The following is a 17,250-nucleotide window of genomic DNA, read 5'->3' as shown; positions in this document are numbered from 1 at the left end:
ACAGGAAACTGTTGAACATGAAAAATCCTGCAGCATTGCAGTTCTTAACACACTTAAACCGGTGCACCAAACCCCGTTCAAAGGCACTTAAATATTTTGTCTTGCCCATTCACCCTCTGAATGGCACACATATACAATCCATGTCTCAATTGACTCAAGGCTTAAAAATCCTTCTTTGAGTCTTTAAGAGCTTTCCACACATGGATTGTGCAACATTTGGCATTATTCTTTAAATAAATATTCAAGCTCTATCAAATTGGTTGTTGATCATTGCTAGACAACCATTTTCAGGTCTTGCCATAGATTTTCAAGAATATTTAAGTCAAAACTGTAACTCGGCCACTCAGGAACATTCACTGTCTTCTTGGTAAGCATCTCCACTGTAGATTTGGCTTTGTGTTTTAGGTTATTGTCCTGCTGAAAGGTGAATTTATCTCCCAGTGTCTGGTAGAAAGCAGACTGAACCAGGTTTTCCTCTAGGATTTTGCCTGTGCTTAGCACCATTGCATTTCTTTTTTTATCCTGAAAAGCCCCGCCCTGATTACAAGCATATCCATAACATGATGCAGCCACCACTATACTTGAAAATATGGAAAGTAGTACTCAGTAATGTGTTTTGCCTCAAACATAACACTTTGTATTCAGGACATGTTTTGGAATATTTTTTATTCTGTACAGGCTTCCTTTATTTCACTCTGTCAATTAGGTTAGTATTGTGGAGTAAGTACAATGTTGATCCGTCCTCAGTTTTCTCCTATCACAGCCATTAAACTCTGTTTTAAAGTCACCATTGGCCTCATGGTGAATCCCTGAGCGGTTTCCTTCCTTTCCGGCAACTGAGTTATGAAGGACGCCTGCATCTTTGTAGTGACTAGGTGTATTGATACACCGTCCAAAGTGCAATTAATAACTTCACCATGCTCAAGAGGATATTCAATGTCTGCTTTTTTACCAATAGGTGCCCTTCTTTGTGAGGCATTGGAAAACCTCCCTCCCTGGTCTTTGTGGTTGAATCTGTGTTTGAAGTTTGCTTTTTGACTGACGGACCTTTAGATATTTGTATCTGTGGGGTACAGAGATGAGGTAGTCATTCAAAAATCATGTTAAACACTTATTGCACACAGTGAGTCCATGCAACTTATGTGACTTGTTACGCACATTTTTACTCCTGAACTTATTTTGGCTTGCCATAACAAAAAGGTTGAATGCTTATTGACTCAAGACATTTCAGCTTTTCATTTTTTATTCATTTGTAAACATTTCGAAAAACATAATTCCATTTTGACATTATGGGGTATTGTGTGTAAGCCAATGACCAAATAAATCTCAATTGAATCTATTTTAAATTCGGCCAGTAAAACAACAAAATTAGGAAGAAGTCAACGGATGTGAACACTTTCTGTAGACACTGTATATTATTTATATTCATATTTAGACTTCGAGTAAATGTGTGTTGACTGAAACATATTGAATATGAAACACAGTATTTCATCTTCACCAGCTCATCATGGCGTCAGTGTATTCAGTGTGGATATTGTTATCTCCAGATGTCAAGAAGAACCAAGTTCATCACACCAGATCTTGAAAGCCTGGCACAGGATTTCATCACTGATGTCATGGAAGATTTCTGTAGAGATGAGACAGAATCTACAGTATAGTCAATGAGCTTGCTTGTTTAGGTTATTACAAAACACATACTGTATGGAATATCTAGGAATATTTTGAGTCTGATATAAAAAGGCAGCCTGATGGTGTTCCTAAAGGAAAGATGTCCAGACCTGCACAGCCCAGTCCTGTGGGAAGAGGCATCCTCAGGGACCCTGCAGAGTGCTTCAGTCGTTCGCTCAGAGACTTCTGCACCAGGGCCAGAGTGCAATCCTGGTGCCACACAGGCAGCTCCAGCCCCACCATGCAGTGGCTGATCCGGGCCTTCTCCTCTCCTGTCAGGAGCCCTTTCTGGTGGGCCACGTACACCATGAAGGACATGTCAATGTTCACTGCCTCCCCGTGGAGCAGCGCAGGCAGCACTTTCTGCAAAGGAGCATAAAGAGGTTAATTCCATAGGTAAAGTTATACTGTATGCACATTTGTCGAATTGTCTTCACTTGTCAAAAATATATCTGATCATTCACACCTTCCCTGATATCTTTCTCCCCATCCTTTCATATCCCCTCCATACACCTTTTTTATCGTTCACTAGTATCAACTCAGTGATCAAATCTTTACCATTTCTAGCTCAGGGCTGACTAGATGGCCAAAGTCCACCAGTCTGTCCAGGTCATCCTCCCACAGATTGGGAGCCAACTCCTCTAGCATGGTTTCTATGGCAATCCGTGTGGACGAAGAGGCAGCATCTTCCAGGTCACAGCAGCCACTGATCTTGTCATGGGATTGGAAACTGGAGTCCAACAGGTACCTGCCTTTAGTCTCCAGGAGCTCAAACAGACCCCTGTGTTTCATTAGAGCCATCTAGAACACAATGAATGATGGCTGATTTATTAGCTCCATACAGAGTTTGGAAGTAAGCCACTATCAATGGGGTGATTTAGGCTTGTAAAAAGTGCTTAACTTTCTTCCTTCATATGTGTTAATTAGTAATAGTGATTAGTATAGTGTATTAGACATGTAATAGACAGCAAACAAATACAACCACATCTTGCTGTTAAGACAGCAAAGAAATACAACCACACCTTGCTGGTAAGACAGCAAACAAATACAACCACACCTTGCTGTTAAGACAGCAAACAAATACAACCACACCTTGCTGTTAAGAGATGTTTGTCCAAAACAACTGTTGTCCAGATATGCCTCGAAATGCACAGCAACCGTCTCAGTCCTTTTAGAAAGATGACATGCTCAGTTTGTCATGTGTTAGGGTGCTTTCACGTATTCAACCCACATGCATACTGTACCCATGCTGCAATGATGAGTACCTTTAACATTTCTGCCATTCCGTTAGAAACCTGCCTGCGAGGAACAGTTCGGATGAAGGTCCGGTCTAAAAATGTTGCCACCGGGGGTATGTAACTCCCCAGCTTGTTCTTACCATTGGCAAAGTTGACTCCAGTTTTAGCCCCCACACTGGCATCAATGTAGGAAAGCAGGGTGGTCGGGACACGGATATAGGGGGTTCGTCTGCGGTAGAGAGAAGCAGCTAGGCCCACCACATCCAGACACACCCCTCCTCCAATAGCAATGATGGGCTCAGAGCGCCTGTCTATGCCAAACTTGTGGACCTCCTCCAGAATCCTGGTCACAAGCTCCATGGACTTGTTCTCCTCTGTAGTGGGCAGTGGGAGGATCCTATAGAGAACATTTCTGGCCTCAAAATACCTGGTGACCTGGGAGCCATAGAGCTGATTGACTGTCTCATCAATGATAATGAAGCGTTTGATGGGCTTGGTGTTGCTTCTGAAGGCCTTGAGCTCATCCTGGTCCTCTATATGACCACATAGCAGTGTGTCATTCCCAACATCCAGCAGGTTGTGGCATTGGATCACTCTGTAGGTGAACACAATAGGGCTGACCACTGTCCAGGAGAGGCCATGTTCTGATGTGCTCTGGAAACTGCATGAGGAGCCAGCAGAAATGGTAAGTGATCACAACTGTCATAATGGCAGGTTTGAATGGATTTATAAAGCTTTACTGTTTTCATCTGGCTTGACTATAAATACTGTACATACTAACCCTGCTTTGATGTTGAGTCCCTGTAAACAAACGTCCCCCACCAGGGAGGCCTAGAAGCTATGGGCACACTATCTTAGTCAACAACCAACTGGTACACTCCCAGCACTAAATGTATTGTTGAACTGGCTGAGATTGTTCTAAGAACTATTTCATGTTTGAAAATGACATGTTCATTCAACAGAAGGGAACTGCTATGGGCAGTAAAATGACACTGAATTATGCTAATCTGTATGCAGGGGTTGTTTGAGAATAATGTGATTTTCAGCCCTAACAATCCATTATTGCGCCATATCAAGCTCTGGAAACGCTTCATTGATGACATTATTCCTTCTATTCCAGGGTACAGCAGAGGAACTTCATCAATTCCACTCCATCAATACAAGCAGTGAACATCTGCAATTCACCTTCACCTTTGATGTGCATTCAACAGGTTTTCTTGACATTTTGATAAAGAGGGAGTGTGGTGGCTTTAGCACGGACCTTTACAGAAAGCCGACGGACAGGAATTCACTGTTACGCGGAGATAGCTTGCACCCTACACCCCCGATAAAGAGCCTCCTTATCAGCTAATACAGTCGCATACGCAGGATCTGTAGTACACAGAGTGACTATGACAAACGAGCCGCCTGTCTGGATGAGCGTTTCAGACAACGGTGTTACCCAGAGGAATGGCTGCATGATGCAAGGGACCGTTACAAAAATACCACATTTTTCACAAAGGAAAGTGGGTGTAGTCCGTGAGTGGTGGAAATTGACCTGTTAGCTTAGTCCATAGTGACATAGGCTTCTTTTGCTCCTCTAACATTAGTTACTTAATATCTTCACAGAAAATTGTTTACATTTCGCTCCTCTTTCAGCCGACATTTAATCAATGGAGGCAAACTTTTAGTAAGCTATTTTTACTAAATCAGTTGTCCCTGCCCCTGCCTGGAGCCAGGCCCAACAGATACAGCTTCAGGCTCAGCAGCCCTGTCTGCCCATCCCCATACCCCTGAACCAGCCCTGTCTCCCCATCCCCATAACCCTGAACCAGCCCTGTCTCCCCATCCCCATAACCCTGAACCAGCCCTGTCTCCCCATACCCCTGAACCAGCCCTGTCTCCCCATCCCCATACCCCTGAACCAGCCCTGTCTCCCCATCCCCATACCCTTGACCCAGCCCTGTCTCCCCATCCCCATACCCCTGAAGCAGCCCTGTCTCCCCATCCCCATACCCCTGAAGCAGCTCTGTCTCCCCATCCCCATACCCCTGAAGCAGCCCTGTCTCCCCATCCCCATACCCCTGAACCAGCCCTACTCGCAACTGAAGAAGGAGGTGAGCAGCATTGTGTTGAATGACATGTCGGTTGGCATAATTACATGTACTGCAATGCATTGAGGACAGGAATGTGATTCTCCAGTCAGGACAAATCTCACCTGACACAGAGGCAGCCAATATCAGAGCCTTAAAGGAAGAGATGCAGGCTCTTAGAGATGGATGGAAGTCTCTCCTGTCTGAGGCAACACTGATTGCTACGCAAATAGATGTTGCGCCTCCATTTAGCAAGGAACACAGCCGCCAGAGGAAAAGGAAGAGATTCCATGAGAGGTACAGTGCAGCAATGGTGTTTCGGAACACAGTGTTTTTTTACTGCTATGGACAACATCATAAGTGACTTGGACACTAGGTTCTACACCACTGAAAAAAATGTAGAATCATTTTCTGCTGTTCTGAAAGTTGGGCAGATAAGTGAGGATAAAGTCCCTTCTGTGTGCCAACCACTGATCATGAAATATTCCAGAGATCTTACACCTGAGTTTCAAAATGAAGTTAGACACCTGAACACTGTACAGTATACGCTGACACTTTCCCCCCCAACTTGTCCCCTTTTAGTCTCCTGAATGCAATTTGTAAGGTGCAGCTGCAAAGCATTTTTGGAGAAGTGTGCTTTGCTTTACATATATTTTGCACACTGCCTGGGACTGTTGCTGGTGGCAAGAGAGCTTTCATTAAGCTAAAACTGATTCCAAAAAATGATTTGAGGTCCACTATGTCCCAGGACAGGCTTTGCAGTCTTGCCATGCTGTCTATTGAAAGTCAGTTACCTAGAAAGCTGGACTTTAAAGACTTGATCAGTGACTTTGCTAGTAAGAAGGCTCGGCGCTGGGCTCTTGGTGAGTAAGGCTGAGCAAGGGCCAGTGATAACTGTTAAATGGCATGTCTATGGATATTGGATCACCACACACATGATGCCCACAGGCTGAGAACAAGACTGCGAACACGATGTATCTCAAAGTAATGGCTGGATTGACATAACATTTGTTGTGCACAATCAAGACCCCAAGTGGAAGAAACCTATTGATTTGGTGACCACTTGACCTTTCCTCTAGCGCCACCATCAGGCCTTTTCATTTCCATTTTGTTTTCCATTTCCACTTTTACAGCTGCTTATTTTCTAGTTGGTATGTATACTTAGTTCAACAATCTGCTGCTGATTTTATTATTTTGTTTGTTATATCATTCTATAGATGATAACGTTAATGTATTTTAATTGAAGAGGTTAATGTATATTTAAGTTATATTTATTTTAAGTTATTCATTAATGTTAAGAGAATTTTCCATTCAAGATTTTTACCATTTAAATTACATTTAGACTGTAAAAGATGGCCTTTAGCACATTTCTTATAGAGGGTATCAGTCTTGCATCAAATAGTGAATTCCACTGTATGCAGAATGTTGCATGCATGTCTGCACAGTGTTATATATTCACAGCTCACTGTCAGTAAATATCGTACAGTAAATATTGGACTACAAGAGAGTTGCAAGCCTGCAAAGGTAGTTATTTAAATCTTTGAATGGGTCAATTGGGTTCTGTTGGTGTGTGGTTACAGCAATTGCGCAGGGTTGATGTGGTCTGTGGTGGTGGGGTGTCTTTTCATGGGGCCCAAATTCCCTGGCGGCGCCCCTGCCGCTGACCAACGAGTTCAATGCCTTCTTCAATACTCCCCACTTCGCAAACAGTTCGACCACATCATTAAAAAACACTGGCACATCTTGAGCACTGATCCACAACTGGAGAAGACGTTTAAAGAACCCTCACGAGTAGTCTTCAAACGCGCCCCAAACATCAGCCAACTGGTGGTGAGGTCTGATCTTCCACCGGTGCCACTTAGCACCTTCCGAGACAATGTGCTAGACGGTAATTACATATGTGGTAGATGTAGGCCTACCCAGTGTAACTTTACGAACAAATGCACAATGTTCAATCACCCTGGCAAGGGCATTAAGATTAAGGGCATCATTACGTCTTCCACAAAATATGTGGTATACCTGATCAAGCGTATTGGTGGTTTATGCTATGTAGGAAAAACGAAACGAGCTCTCAAAACAAGGAAAGCAGAACACATGAGTAATATCAGGATTCTTGACCAGATAAACCCTGTGGCTGCACATTTCATGGAGGCTCGTCACATCAGCTCTCTGAGATACATTGGAATCAATCATGTTAAGACACAAAGGATGGGGGGGAGATACCGATAATCTATTACTGAGACGAGAACTGTATTTGATTCACAGTTTGTCCGGAATGTCTCCTAAAGATCTGAATCAAAACACCGTTGTAAAATGCGCACCGCACATGCAAGCGGTTTCATTGACAGAAATGGAAATACCAGTAAGAAAGAGCGGGGACTGAAAGATACAACAACTATCATGGGTTGCTAATATAATTAGGATAATGCCTTTGGCTGCTAGACAATGAAAGAAAGTTTAAATAAAACCAATAGAACAGGAGAATGCATATGAGGAAGTCTATAAAATAATTGCCTCCCCGTTTCTATGGTTGGATTTTAGCTATAGGCTACTTTGAAGCAAGGTAAGCTTGCCTCATATTATGAATTCAAACGTCCAGGTTTCAAACAATTAAGTAACAGGACACATAGTGATGCTAGTGATAGGCCTAAGCGTCTTCCGGTAGATGGAAAGGCTTTACTAAAACCTCAAATGTTAACTAGCTACAAAGTAGCCTATGCCTACCTATCAGAATGATATGATGATTATTTCCATCAATCCAGTGGCCATTTATTTTGCAAACTCCATCTCATGTGCTACAGAAACACTGCCAATCAAACAATGGTGCTAGGTGCCTGAATTAAATGTCTTCCCCAGACCTCAAAAGTGGTCTCATGATGTGGTTTAAGCATTGTTATGGACTTAGAACATACAATGTTGTTGTTTTTCTGAAGATAATAGAAAACCTTTGAAAACCTGAAACCTGTGAATTTTTGACACAGTGTATCTGTTTTAATAGTAGGCCTACTGTTAGCCTACTACACAGCACAGCATGGATTGGCCTGAATGAAAGATCAATATGGGATTTATCATTTTAGATCATTCTGACCCTTACGAAAAAATATTGCAGTCAGAGTGCAGGATTACTGCAGTACACTGTAGTATAACTGTAGTTGGATTGCAGTATATCTGCAGTATGCTGCAAATACTGCATCCAAAATAACAGTGTTTTTTTACTGCAGTAATTTTGCAGTATAGCTGCAGTTATACTGCAATTATTCTGCAATTACTGCATCCAAAATACCACAGTAGACTGCAGTTACTGCACTTTTACTGCAATTTCAAAACTGCAAACTTTTTCTGTAAGGGGAGTGTATGTCACTGTTTCTCATAGAATTTTTCAGATAGGGCGCCTTTCCTTCGTGGGTGGGCCATTTGGAAACATTTTGGCAAAATTAGAGTATACCCATTTCTCCAGGCACCTCTACAACACTGGATTTGTCCTGCCATCCAGGGCTCCACTTGGTCATTTTGTACATATGTATATATTATATTTTCTGTAGCTACTACAGTATATGTACCCATCTCATGGATATCAAATTATTAGAGGTACATGCAGCTTACCGATCACTGTACCTGTACACAGCCCATCTGTAAATACCACACCCAACTACCTCATCCCCATATTGTTATTTTTTGTTGTTGCTCTTTTGCACCCCAGTATCTCTACTTGCACATCATCATCTGAAACATCCATCACTCCAGTGTTAATGCTAAATTGTAATTATTTCACCACTATGGCCTATTTATTGCCTTACCTCCCTAACCTTACTACATTTGCACACACTGTACATAGATTTTTCTATTGTGTTATTGATTGTACGCTTGTTTATCCCATGTGTAACTCTGTGTTGTTGTTTTTGTTGCACTGCTTTGTTTTATCTTGACCAGGTCGCAGTTGTAAATGAGAACTTGTTCTCAACTGGCCTACCTGGTTAAATAAAGGCTAAAGAAAAATAAAGAAAAATAAAAACATAAATTGTTTTTGAAATAGGTCACTGTAATTATATCTACGGCCACTGTGCGTCCTGCATGGGAGAATTATCCAACAGTTTCCAACATAATATATATCTTACTTTTTTTTTTTTTTTTTACTGTTGCCTAGGTTTGAACTACCAATTTGTATGTATGTAATCATTAATGTCTATATGTACCTCTGTGATTATGATTGACTATGCTCAAAAGTACATTTTATTGTTTCCACATCCACCATGGTCATGTGAGGTGAAATGTGTATATTTTGGGATGTGAGCACTCAGTATGTTTGACCTGACGAAGATTGACGGATTCAGGTTGGATATTCGACGGATAGTTTTCCTTACGTCCACCAACAGCAGTTAAGGACTGTCAACATAGTGACAAATCAAGTTTTTCAAATTTCAATAACTCTTTAACCATTACTCCTAAAACTTTAAAAACTGGTTCTAGCTTACCCGATGGCATAAACACACATTGCACAGCTTTTTTTTTTTGTCGATTTAATCTCGCACTATTTGAAAATATTTATTAACATTTTCAAATTTCAATAGCTCCTTGGTCATGTGACCTACTGGACACAAACAAGGTTCAGAATGTACACTCAGTGGGCCTACACATTGCACACCCTTTAGTTTGTCAATTTTCATCTCACACATTTTACATTACTTTTTCAAACGTTCAAATTTCAATAGCTCCTGTGACCTACTGACCTCAAAGATGGTTCAGAATGTCCCCTGACTACCCTTCTATATTGCACACCCTTTAGTTTGTCCATTTTCATCTCACACATTTTTACATGAATTTTTCAAACTTTCTAATTTCAATTGCTCCTTGGTAATGTGACAATCAAACTACTTTCAGAATGTCCACGGACTGGCGGAGACGGGCGCAGTATGGCATCCAGTGCGGTAACGCAGCCGATCCCGGAGAAGCTGGCGGGAGCCCTGGGGAGAGTTCTCTTTTCTTTGTGAAAGGCAGGGCGCCCTGGAATGGGTTCTCCCCAAGAGAGGGGCCCAAGCCCTGGAAAGCATTGCGGTTTCGGCGGCATCCGGTGAGCTCTCCGTGACCTTTGAAAACCTGGGGGAGAGGGTGTAAATCTCATGCCGGGCTGTACCCATATCCGCGGCAGGTCTCCAAGGTGAACAGTATCTGGCATGTTCTAACAATGAAGGTAAGGGAAGTTGGCAAAAAAGATCCGTAACTTCGGGATAAGGATTGGCTCTAAGGGCTGGGTCGGTCTGGCTGGGGTGCGAAGCGGGGCTGGGCTCGAGCCACGGCTGGGGGAGCAGTCGCTCCGTAGCCCTCCTCTCGCCACCATTGGAAGTTTGTTGTGCGGCCCATCTCGCGGTCTCTCATGTGTGGTCTCGCAAGGGGCTGCGTGCAGGGATTCGTCGAGGTGGTGTCCGTCGGTGGGCCAAAGGCGGACCGGTGGGGGGTTGGGTCCGGCGGTTGGCGGCGGCAACTCTGGACACGCGCCGGCCCTTCTCGCGGATCTCCCCAGCTATGGCGTTCGCATTGTAGGTGGGGAGGTCTCCTCTACGCTCACTAGACTTGAGGCGGAGACTAAACCCATTGGCCCCGCAGTGATAGGGTATTGCATAGATCTGGCTCATGCCTTACGAAGTGGGGAGAGGTATCTTCAGCTTGTCTGGGGAGGGAGTCCTACATCTGATGTGGGTAGTACCATCTACGCCCATTGATTTGCTGCGGAACCATAAAATGGATGGAAGAAGCCTAGGTTCCCACTGGGCATGGATCACTGAATGCCAACTTGATGAAATTCAAAGGAGCGTACCCACCTGTCGCGGTCGCACTCAAATCACCTGTGGGGTGACTGTGACCCCTTCATGTCAAAGTGAGGAATATTGATGAAGCGCTGGTAAAGCATGGTTCCTATGCCTCTGTCCCGGAGGGCTGACTGGGCAAGCAAATGATTGAAAGGGGAAGATCATTTTCTGTTCCTTCTTTCGACACCCGGTCGATGGTGCCGCTAGAAACTGCAATGGGTATTTGGTTCTCAAGCCTATAAATATTGCGCTGGCACTTGATGTTGATTGGGTGTAAAAACCCAGTTAAAGTCCGCTGAAGGTTAGTAGCGACAACTGATGTCCCGTTTGTAGGACAAAAAAGCCTCTGATGATACCACAGCGCGTGACTCTAATGGATGTCAATTTGATGATATCTGACCGTAGCATGCTACCCTTCGCACTCAAACCACCTTTAGGGTGGCTGTGACCCCATCATGTCAAAGTGAGGAAAGTCGATGAAGCGGGGGTAAACGGCGGGACATAATTAAGTCTCTTGCGGTATCCAAATTCCTCGTTATCTAATGAGTGTAGCGCATGAATGGATGAATGAGATTCCCACTGTCCCAACCTACTATCTAGCGAAACCACAGCCAAGGGAACGGGCTTGACGGAATCACTCATAGACGACCTGATTCTGGGTCAGAGTCAAGCAGCTCACTCGCTGCGATCTATTGAAAGTCAGCCCTCGATCCAAGCTTTTTGTGATGAAAATGGACAAACAAAAGGGTGTGCAATGTGTAGGCCCACTGAGTGTATATTCTGAACCTTGTTTGAAGTCAGTAGGTCATATGACCAAGGAGCTATTGAAATTTGAAAGTTTGAAAAATTAATGTAAAAACATGTGAGATGAAAATGGACAAACAAAAGGCTGTGCAATATAGAAGGGTAGTCAGTGAATGTTCTGAACTTTGTTTGAAGTCAGTAGGTCACATGACCAAGGAGCTATTGAAATGTAAAGTTTGAAGAAGTCATGTAAAATCGTGAGAGATGGAAATTGACAAACTATAGGGTGTGCAGTGTGTAGACCCACTGATTGTACATTCTGAACCTTGTTTGAGTCCAGTAGGTCACATGACCAAGGAGCTATTGAAATTTGAAATTTGGAAAAATTAATGTAAAAACTTGTGAGATGAAAATGGACAAACTAAAGGCTGTGCAATATAGAAGGGTAGTCAGTGGACATTCTGAACCTTGTTTGAAGTCAGTAGGTCACATGACCAAGGAGCTGTTAAAAGTTGGAAAAATTCATGTAAAAACATGTGAGATGAAAATGGACAAACAAAAGGGTGTTTAATGTATAGGCCCAATGAGTGTACATTCTGAACCTTGTTTGAAGTCAGTAGATCCCATGATCAAGGAGCGATTGAAATTCAAATGTAAAACAAGTTTGTACTTTGTTTATGCTCCCTAACTATTTCAACTAGGAATACAAAAGGCTGCTCTCATTTCCACATGTTTATTAGCTTTGTAAAGCAAATTAATATCCCAATCGTGAAAATGAGACGTGCAATTTCTCCAACATCATGACACTTATTTGGAGTCTGTGGCTCAAGTGTTTTGAAAGCTATTGAGGTTTGAAAGCGCGAATATCTGTTGAATATCCAACCTGAAACTGTCTTTACCTTGGTCGAAGATTGTTGTTAATAAAGTAGTGAATTGGGGGCATAAACAGTGTGCGGGCCTTCCTTACCCCAGCACCTAAGTTAAGGATGTGCGTATGACCACAAACTTTTCTATAAATACACACTTAACATCTAAAGTCTTTAATGCACACAATATTATGACACTTACACTGTCAACAAGAACATAGACTCCCAGTAGGTTAGTTGGGATGCAAAGTAAAGGTGTACAGACAAAATTACAAACTGTTGAACAGCTTTTCTACTGGTGGTCTACTAATCTACTGTACACCGACGGTTAAACAAGCTGAAATGTCAGCTGTGCCCAAAATAGAAAGATATCCCATGTGTTCCAGTTAACCTAGTCATTTATGAAAACGACCGCTGACCCACATTGAGGCAACAAATATAAAAAATCTTATGAGATTAAAATATTCCCTCTTCTAAACTAACATATATTGTTAAAATCAACATTAATCAAAGTATTAACTCATTTGATTCCTAAGATTTGGAACCAGAAGTATACTCCCCTTTTTTTTTACACTGCCATTCAGCAAGATGATCTCTCATGCTTAAGAGATGTGTTAAATCTTTCCACAAAAAAATATTCAAAATGTAAATACAAAATATAACCTACTACTCACATTTTAGCAGCTGATAACCGTCCCTCCTTCTGAGTCTGTCCACCAATCTGTCTGTTCCATGCCCCGTTCACTTGCAGCAGGCTGTACTCTGTTTGTTGGCTCTTGTCACTATCAGAGTTTTCATGTGATTGCATGACCTGAGTATTTACTGAGTGGGATACAGTTGGTTCTGTCATTTTGGAAGGATATGCAGTGCGTCCCAATTCTCTACCTTTCTCCTGTAGTGTGCACTCGGTCACTCCTCCCCTTGTAACTAGGGGGGTGGGAATGTAACCAAATATAGTCATCAATATTGTTGGCTGTTTATGTGACAGGTTTAAGGCTGAAAAATCAATCATGAAAGAAGCAGGTGTTTTTAGGTACAATCTGTTTATTTCTGTTCATGGTTACAGAACTGAAGCGTTTGCGGAATGGAGCGTTTTGGTGGTTAATATTTAATGGGGCTCAATGGAGGGATCATTATTAAGCACTCTATACCTCAGTTAACACTCTCTTTAGCCATACTGTCCATCTTTGTAAACATATTCATGTTCCCCCTGAAACTAAGAAATGGGACAACTCTAGTTATTGATATTTTGATAGAACAAACATTGACAAGGTGCATTTTTTGTCCTTTTAGGCCTTCATATCAAATGGAGTAATTTGAAAGAGGGGATCTTTTCATCGGTAGCAGACTTCAGAGATCTCCATGGCGAGTTCCAGTAACTCGGCTCCCTCTTGACAGGAGTTGCAGCAGCTGCAGTCCAGTTCTACATTGCAGTTGCACCAGCCACTGCCCCGCTCCTGCTCCCTGGATGCGTTGAGGTATTTGAACGAGGGGAAACAGCGGCTTACAGCTCTCTCACATGTGTCTGGCACCATGACTACAATGTCATAGAACCGGCAGTAGAGGCAGGCCAGCAGAATGGCAGCACAATCATCTGGGGACAGGGAGAGAAATATTAAATCAGTGAAAAGGTTGCTACCACACGGCAGGCGGTACCGGATAGTTAAGTCTAGGTCCAAAAGGCTCCTTGGCAGCTTCTACCTCCAAGCCATAAGACTGCTGAACAATTAATCAAATGGCCACCCGGACTATTTACATTGACCCGCCCCAATTTGTTTTTACACTGCATCTACTCGCTGTTTATTACCTATGCATAGTCACTTTACCTCTACCTACTTTACTGTGACTAACCTGTACTCCTGCACATTGACTCGGTACCGGTACCCCCTGTATATAGCCTCGTTATTGTTATTTTGTGTTCATTTTTATTTCTTACTTTAGTTTATTTAGTAAACATTTTCTAAATACTATTTCTTGAACTGCATTGTGGGTTGAGTGCTTGTATGTAAGCATTTCACAGTAAAGTCCTGTTGTATTCGGCGCATGTGACAAATACAATTTGATTTGATGTTACATCACACTAGAGGAAGGCTGCAGATGTAAGTACTAGTAGAGCCCAAATGCTTTTCTGACTATACAGATGATACTGCATTATCAACAATGGTTGTTATATTTCTGGCTTTTCAACTTGTCAGACATGAAATCGTTACGATAATGGAATTACGCTCTAGACAAAATTCACCACTGAAGCGTTAATTTTCAGAAAGGAGGAGCAACAATACCCCCGGCGTCAGGCTGATGGGATTCGAAGGAGGAGAAGCGATCGCTGCTGTTGTTGATGTGCTTGTTGGAACACAGTGAGAAACTGGATCCACCCCACTCCCGGCCTCCCATGGGATCCTGAGAGCTGAGGTCAGTATCTACCTTGTCTGGGTCGTGCTCTGAGATGGTGCTCAGCCTCCGCACTCCACTCACCACGACCTTGTTGCTGCTCATCACCCCAGAATTTGTGGGCCGAGACACGTCTCCTTTAAATACAGCATAGTACATAAAGTCAATACCTCACCTTCATGATTCCCTACAAATATAGCTCCAAAAACCTTAGGTCACTCTGAAATTAGGGGACTCATAAACCTGAGCAACCAGGTGAGTAAACATGTTAGGTGAATGTATTTGGCTACTGTAGGCCAATATTGTAGATGTGGATATGTAGCTGTAACACCCTGGCATGTGTGCTCATCAGTAGAGATACTTGGTAACATTATCAAAACATTTCTGTTTGTTAATTATTCAACATGTCTCTGAGAGGCGAGACTCACAAAGCAGGGCGTGTATACAGGCAGAAAGTCCCAGTTTAATGAGGGGAAACTATTGATTTTTAGCTTTTATTGGGATCCACTTTCCTCCATGACCATAACGAAATGTACAGATAGACCTTTAAATAATACAAGTCTGCAGCAGTCAAGGTAGAATGGGACCACGTTTTCTTAGCTTTAGCACTCTTGCAATTGGGATATACACTGAGTGTATAAAACATTAGGAACACCTTCCTAATATTGAGTTGCACCCCCTTTTGTCCTCAGAACAGCCTCAATTTGTCAGGGGCATGGGCTCTACAAGGTGTCGAAAGTGTTCCACATGGATGCTGGCCCATGTTGACCCCAATGCTTCCCACAGTTGTGTCAAATTGGCTGGATGTCCTTTGGGTGGTCGACCATTCTTGATACACAGTCTTTCGGATGGGACCGTCTTTCGGATGGGACGGTAAACGGGTGTCCTGACTCTCTGTGGTCACTAAAGATCACAGGTCCCTTATCGTTAGAGTAGGGGTGTTAACCCCGGTGTCCTGGCTAAATTCCCAATCTGGCCCTCATACCATCATGGCCACCTAATCATCCTCAGTTTACAATTGGCTCATTCATCCCCCTCCTCTTCCCTGTGATTATTCCCCATGTCGTTGGTATAAATGAGAATGTGTTCTCAGTCAACTTACCTGGTAAAATAAGGGTTCGAAGAAAAAAAAAAAAATATATATATATATAAAAACACAGGAAACTGTAGAGCGTGAAAAACCCAGCAGCGGTGCAGTTCTTGACACACTCAAACCGGTGCACTTGGCACCTACTAACATACCCAGTTCAAAGGCACTTAAATCTTTTTTCTTGCCCATTCACTCTCTAAATGGCACACATACATAATTCATGTCTCAATTGTCTCAAGGTTTAAAAATCCTTCTTCAACCTCTCCTCCCCTTCATCTACACTGACTGAAGTGGATTTAATAGGGATCATAGCTTTCACCTGGATTCACCTGGTCAATCTATGTCATGTAAAGAGCAGGTGTTCCTAATGTTTTGTACACTCAGTGTATTCCACTCTATGATACCCGGCACTACCATTACCCAGCAAATACAAAGATGATCCTCACCAGACAAATAGATCTTTAAAACCTCTGCTCTTTTTCTATACACAAGCTTTCACAAATAGATTAGTCAGCCCATAAACAAACACAACTGTTGAAACAACTTACCCTCCAGAAAAGGACTCTGGTCCCTCCCCGTCTTGACATGATCTGGTTCATTTTTAGAGGTCCTTGGTTGTGTGGTCATCTGAAGAGTTGAATAAAATTACCACATGCCTATGCAACCTAATGATATAACCCATACGCCTAAATAATATTTGCTAATCATATTCCATTCCATATTCCATTCCTTAAGATAATACTTATTCTAAATTATAAACTTTACCTGAAACAAACTTCTGGAAGGCTGACAAAAAAATGTATTTCCCTTTGTTCATAAATAGAAAGAACCATCCAATACTTGTAAAGCCTCTGGACCCTCATGTGTGGATGAAGCGCAGCTTGCATTTCAGGGCTCTGTAAACTTGCAGGACAAGACACACCCCATATTGATCCGGGCCATAGCCAATCAGGCAGCGCAAAAACATTTGACAGGATGATCTTTGGTCAAGTATAATCTAATATAGTCTCACACTTGAATCTTCTCTTTGTGCCAGACCGGGCTCAAACGCCCTTCAGATTAATTTCTCTGGTTGTATCTGTATTTTTTACTTCTCTAGGGTTATTATTGCTTGGATAACCTTATTACTATTATGTATTTATGTCTGTATGCGGTGCAGACTGTACAGAACGCTGAAAGAATTATCATTGTGAATTATTGTAACGTTTGTGTCAATTAATCCAGTAAGGGATGGGTTGCCAACTGACAATTTGACACGAAAAATAAAATGTATTCATTTATACAGTAGATGCTTCTCCTGACAGAGTTGGCTTCTTCTTCAAATTGCCTGTCATCCATTAGATATACACATATTGACCACTGAAGTATGGCCATTAC

The 17,250-nt window shown here is 42.5% G+C and overlaps 1 protein-coding gene and 1 non-coding gene across 2 annotated transcripts; both read right to left on the bottom strand.

Moving 5' to 3' along the window:
- Positions 1–1,225: 1,225 nt before the first annotated feature.
- LOC106567279 (2-epi-5-epi-valiolone synthase) lies at positions 1,226–13,299 on the bottom strand. Its single transcript, XM_014136396.3, has 5 exons — positions 13,067–13,299; positions 2,934–3,567; positions 2,227–2,469; positions 1,779–2,031; positions 1,226–1,627 (listed from the first exon to the last, which is right to left on the bottom strand). The coding sequence occupies exons 1-5, from the start codon at positions 13,240–13,242 to the stop codon at positions 1,551–1,553; spliced, it is 1,383 nt and encodes a 460-aa protein (XP_013991871.1). The 5' UTR covers positions 13,243–13,299; the 3' UTR covers positions 1,226–1,550.
- Positions 13,300–14,680: 1,381 nt separating this feature from the next.
- LOC123726139 (uncharacterized) lies at positions 14,681–16,727 on the bottom strand. Its single transcript, XR_014379933.1, has 3 exons — positions 16,639–16,727; positions 16,422–16,500; positions 14,681–14,920 (listed from the first exon to the last, which is right to left on the bottom strand). It is a non-coding gene; the product is annotated as an uncharacterized LOC123726139 (transcript).
- Between the last annotated feature and the right edge of the window lie 523 nt (positions 16,728–17,250).

Source organism: Salmo salar, chromosome 13 (assembly GCF_965601325.2).
Source record: "Salmo salar chromosome 13, fSalSal1, whole genome shotgun sequence".
Classification (NCBI taxonomy): domain Eukaryota; kingdom Metazoa; phylum Chordata; class Actinopteri; order Salmoniformes; family Salmonidae; genus Salmo; species Salmo salar.
The sequence above is the reverse complement of the archived record's forward strand: the minus strand, read 5'-3'. Positions and strand labels throughout refer to the sequence as shown.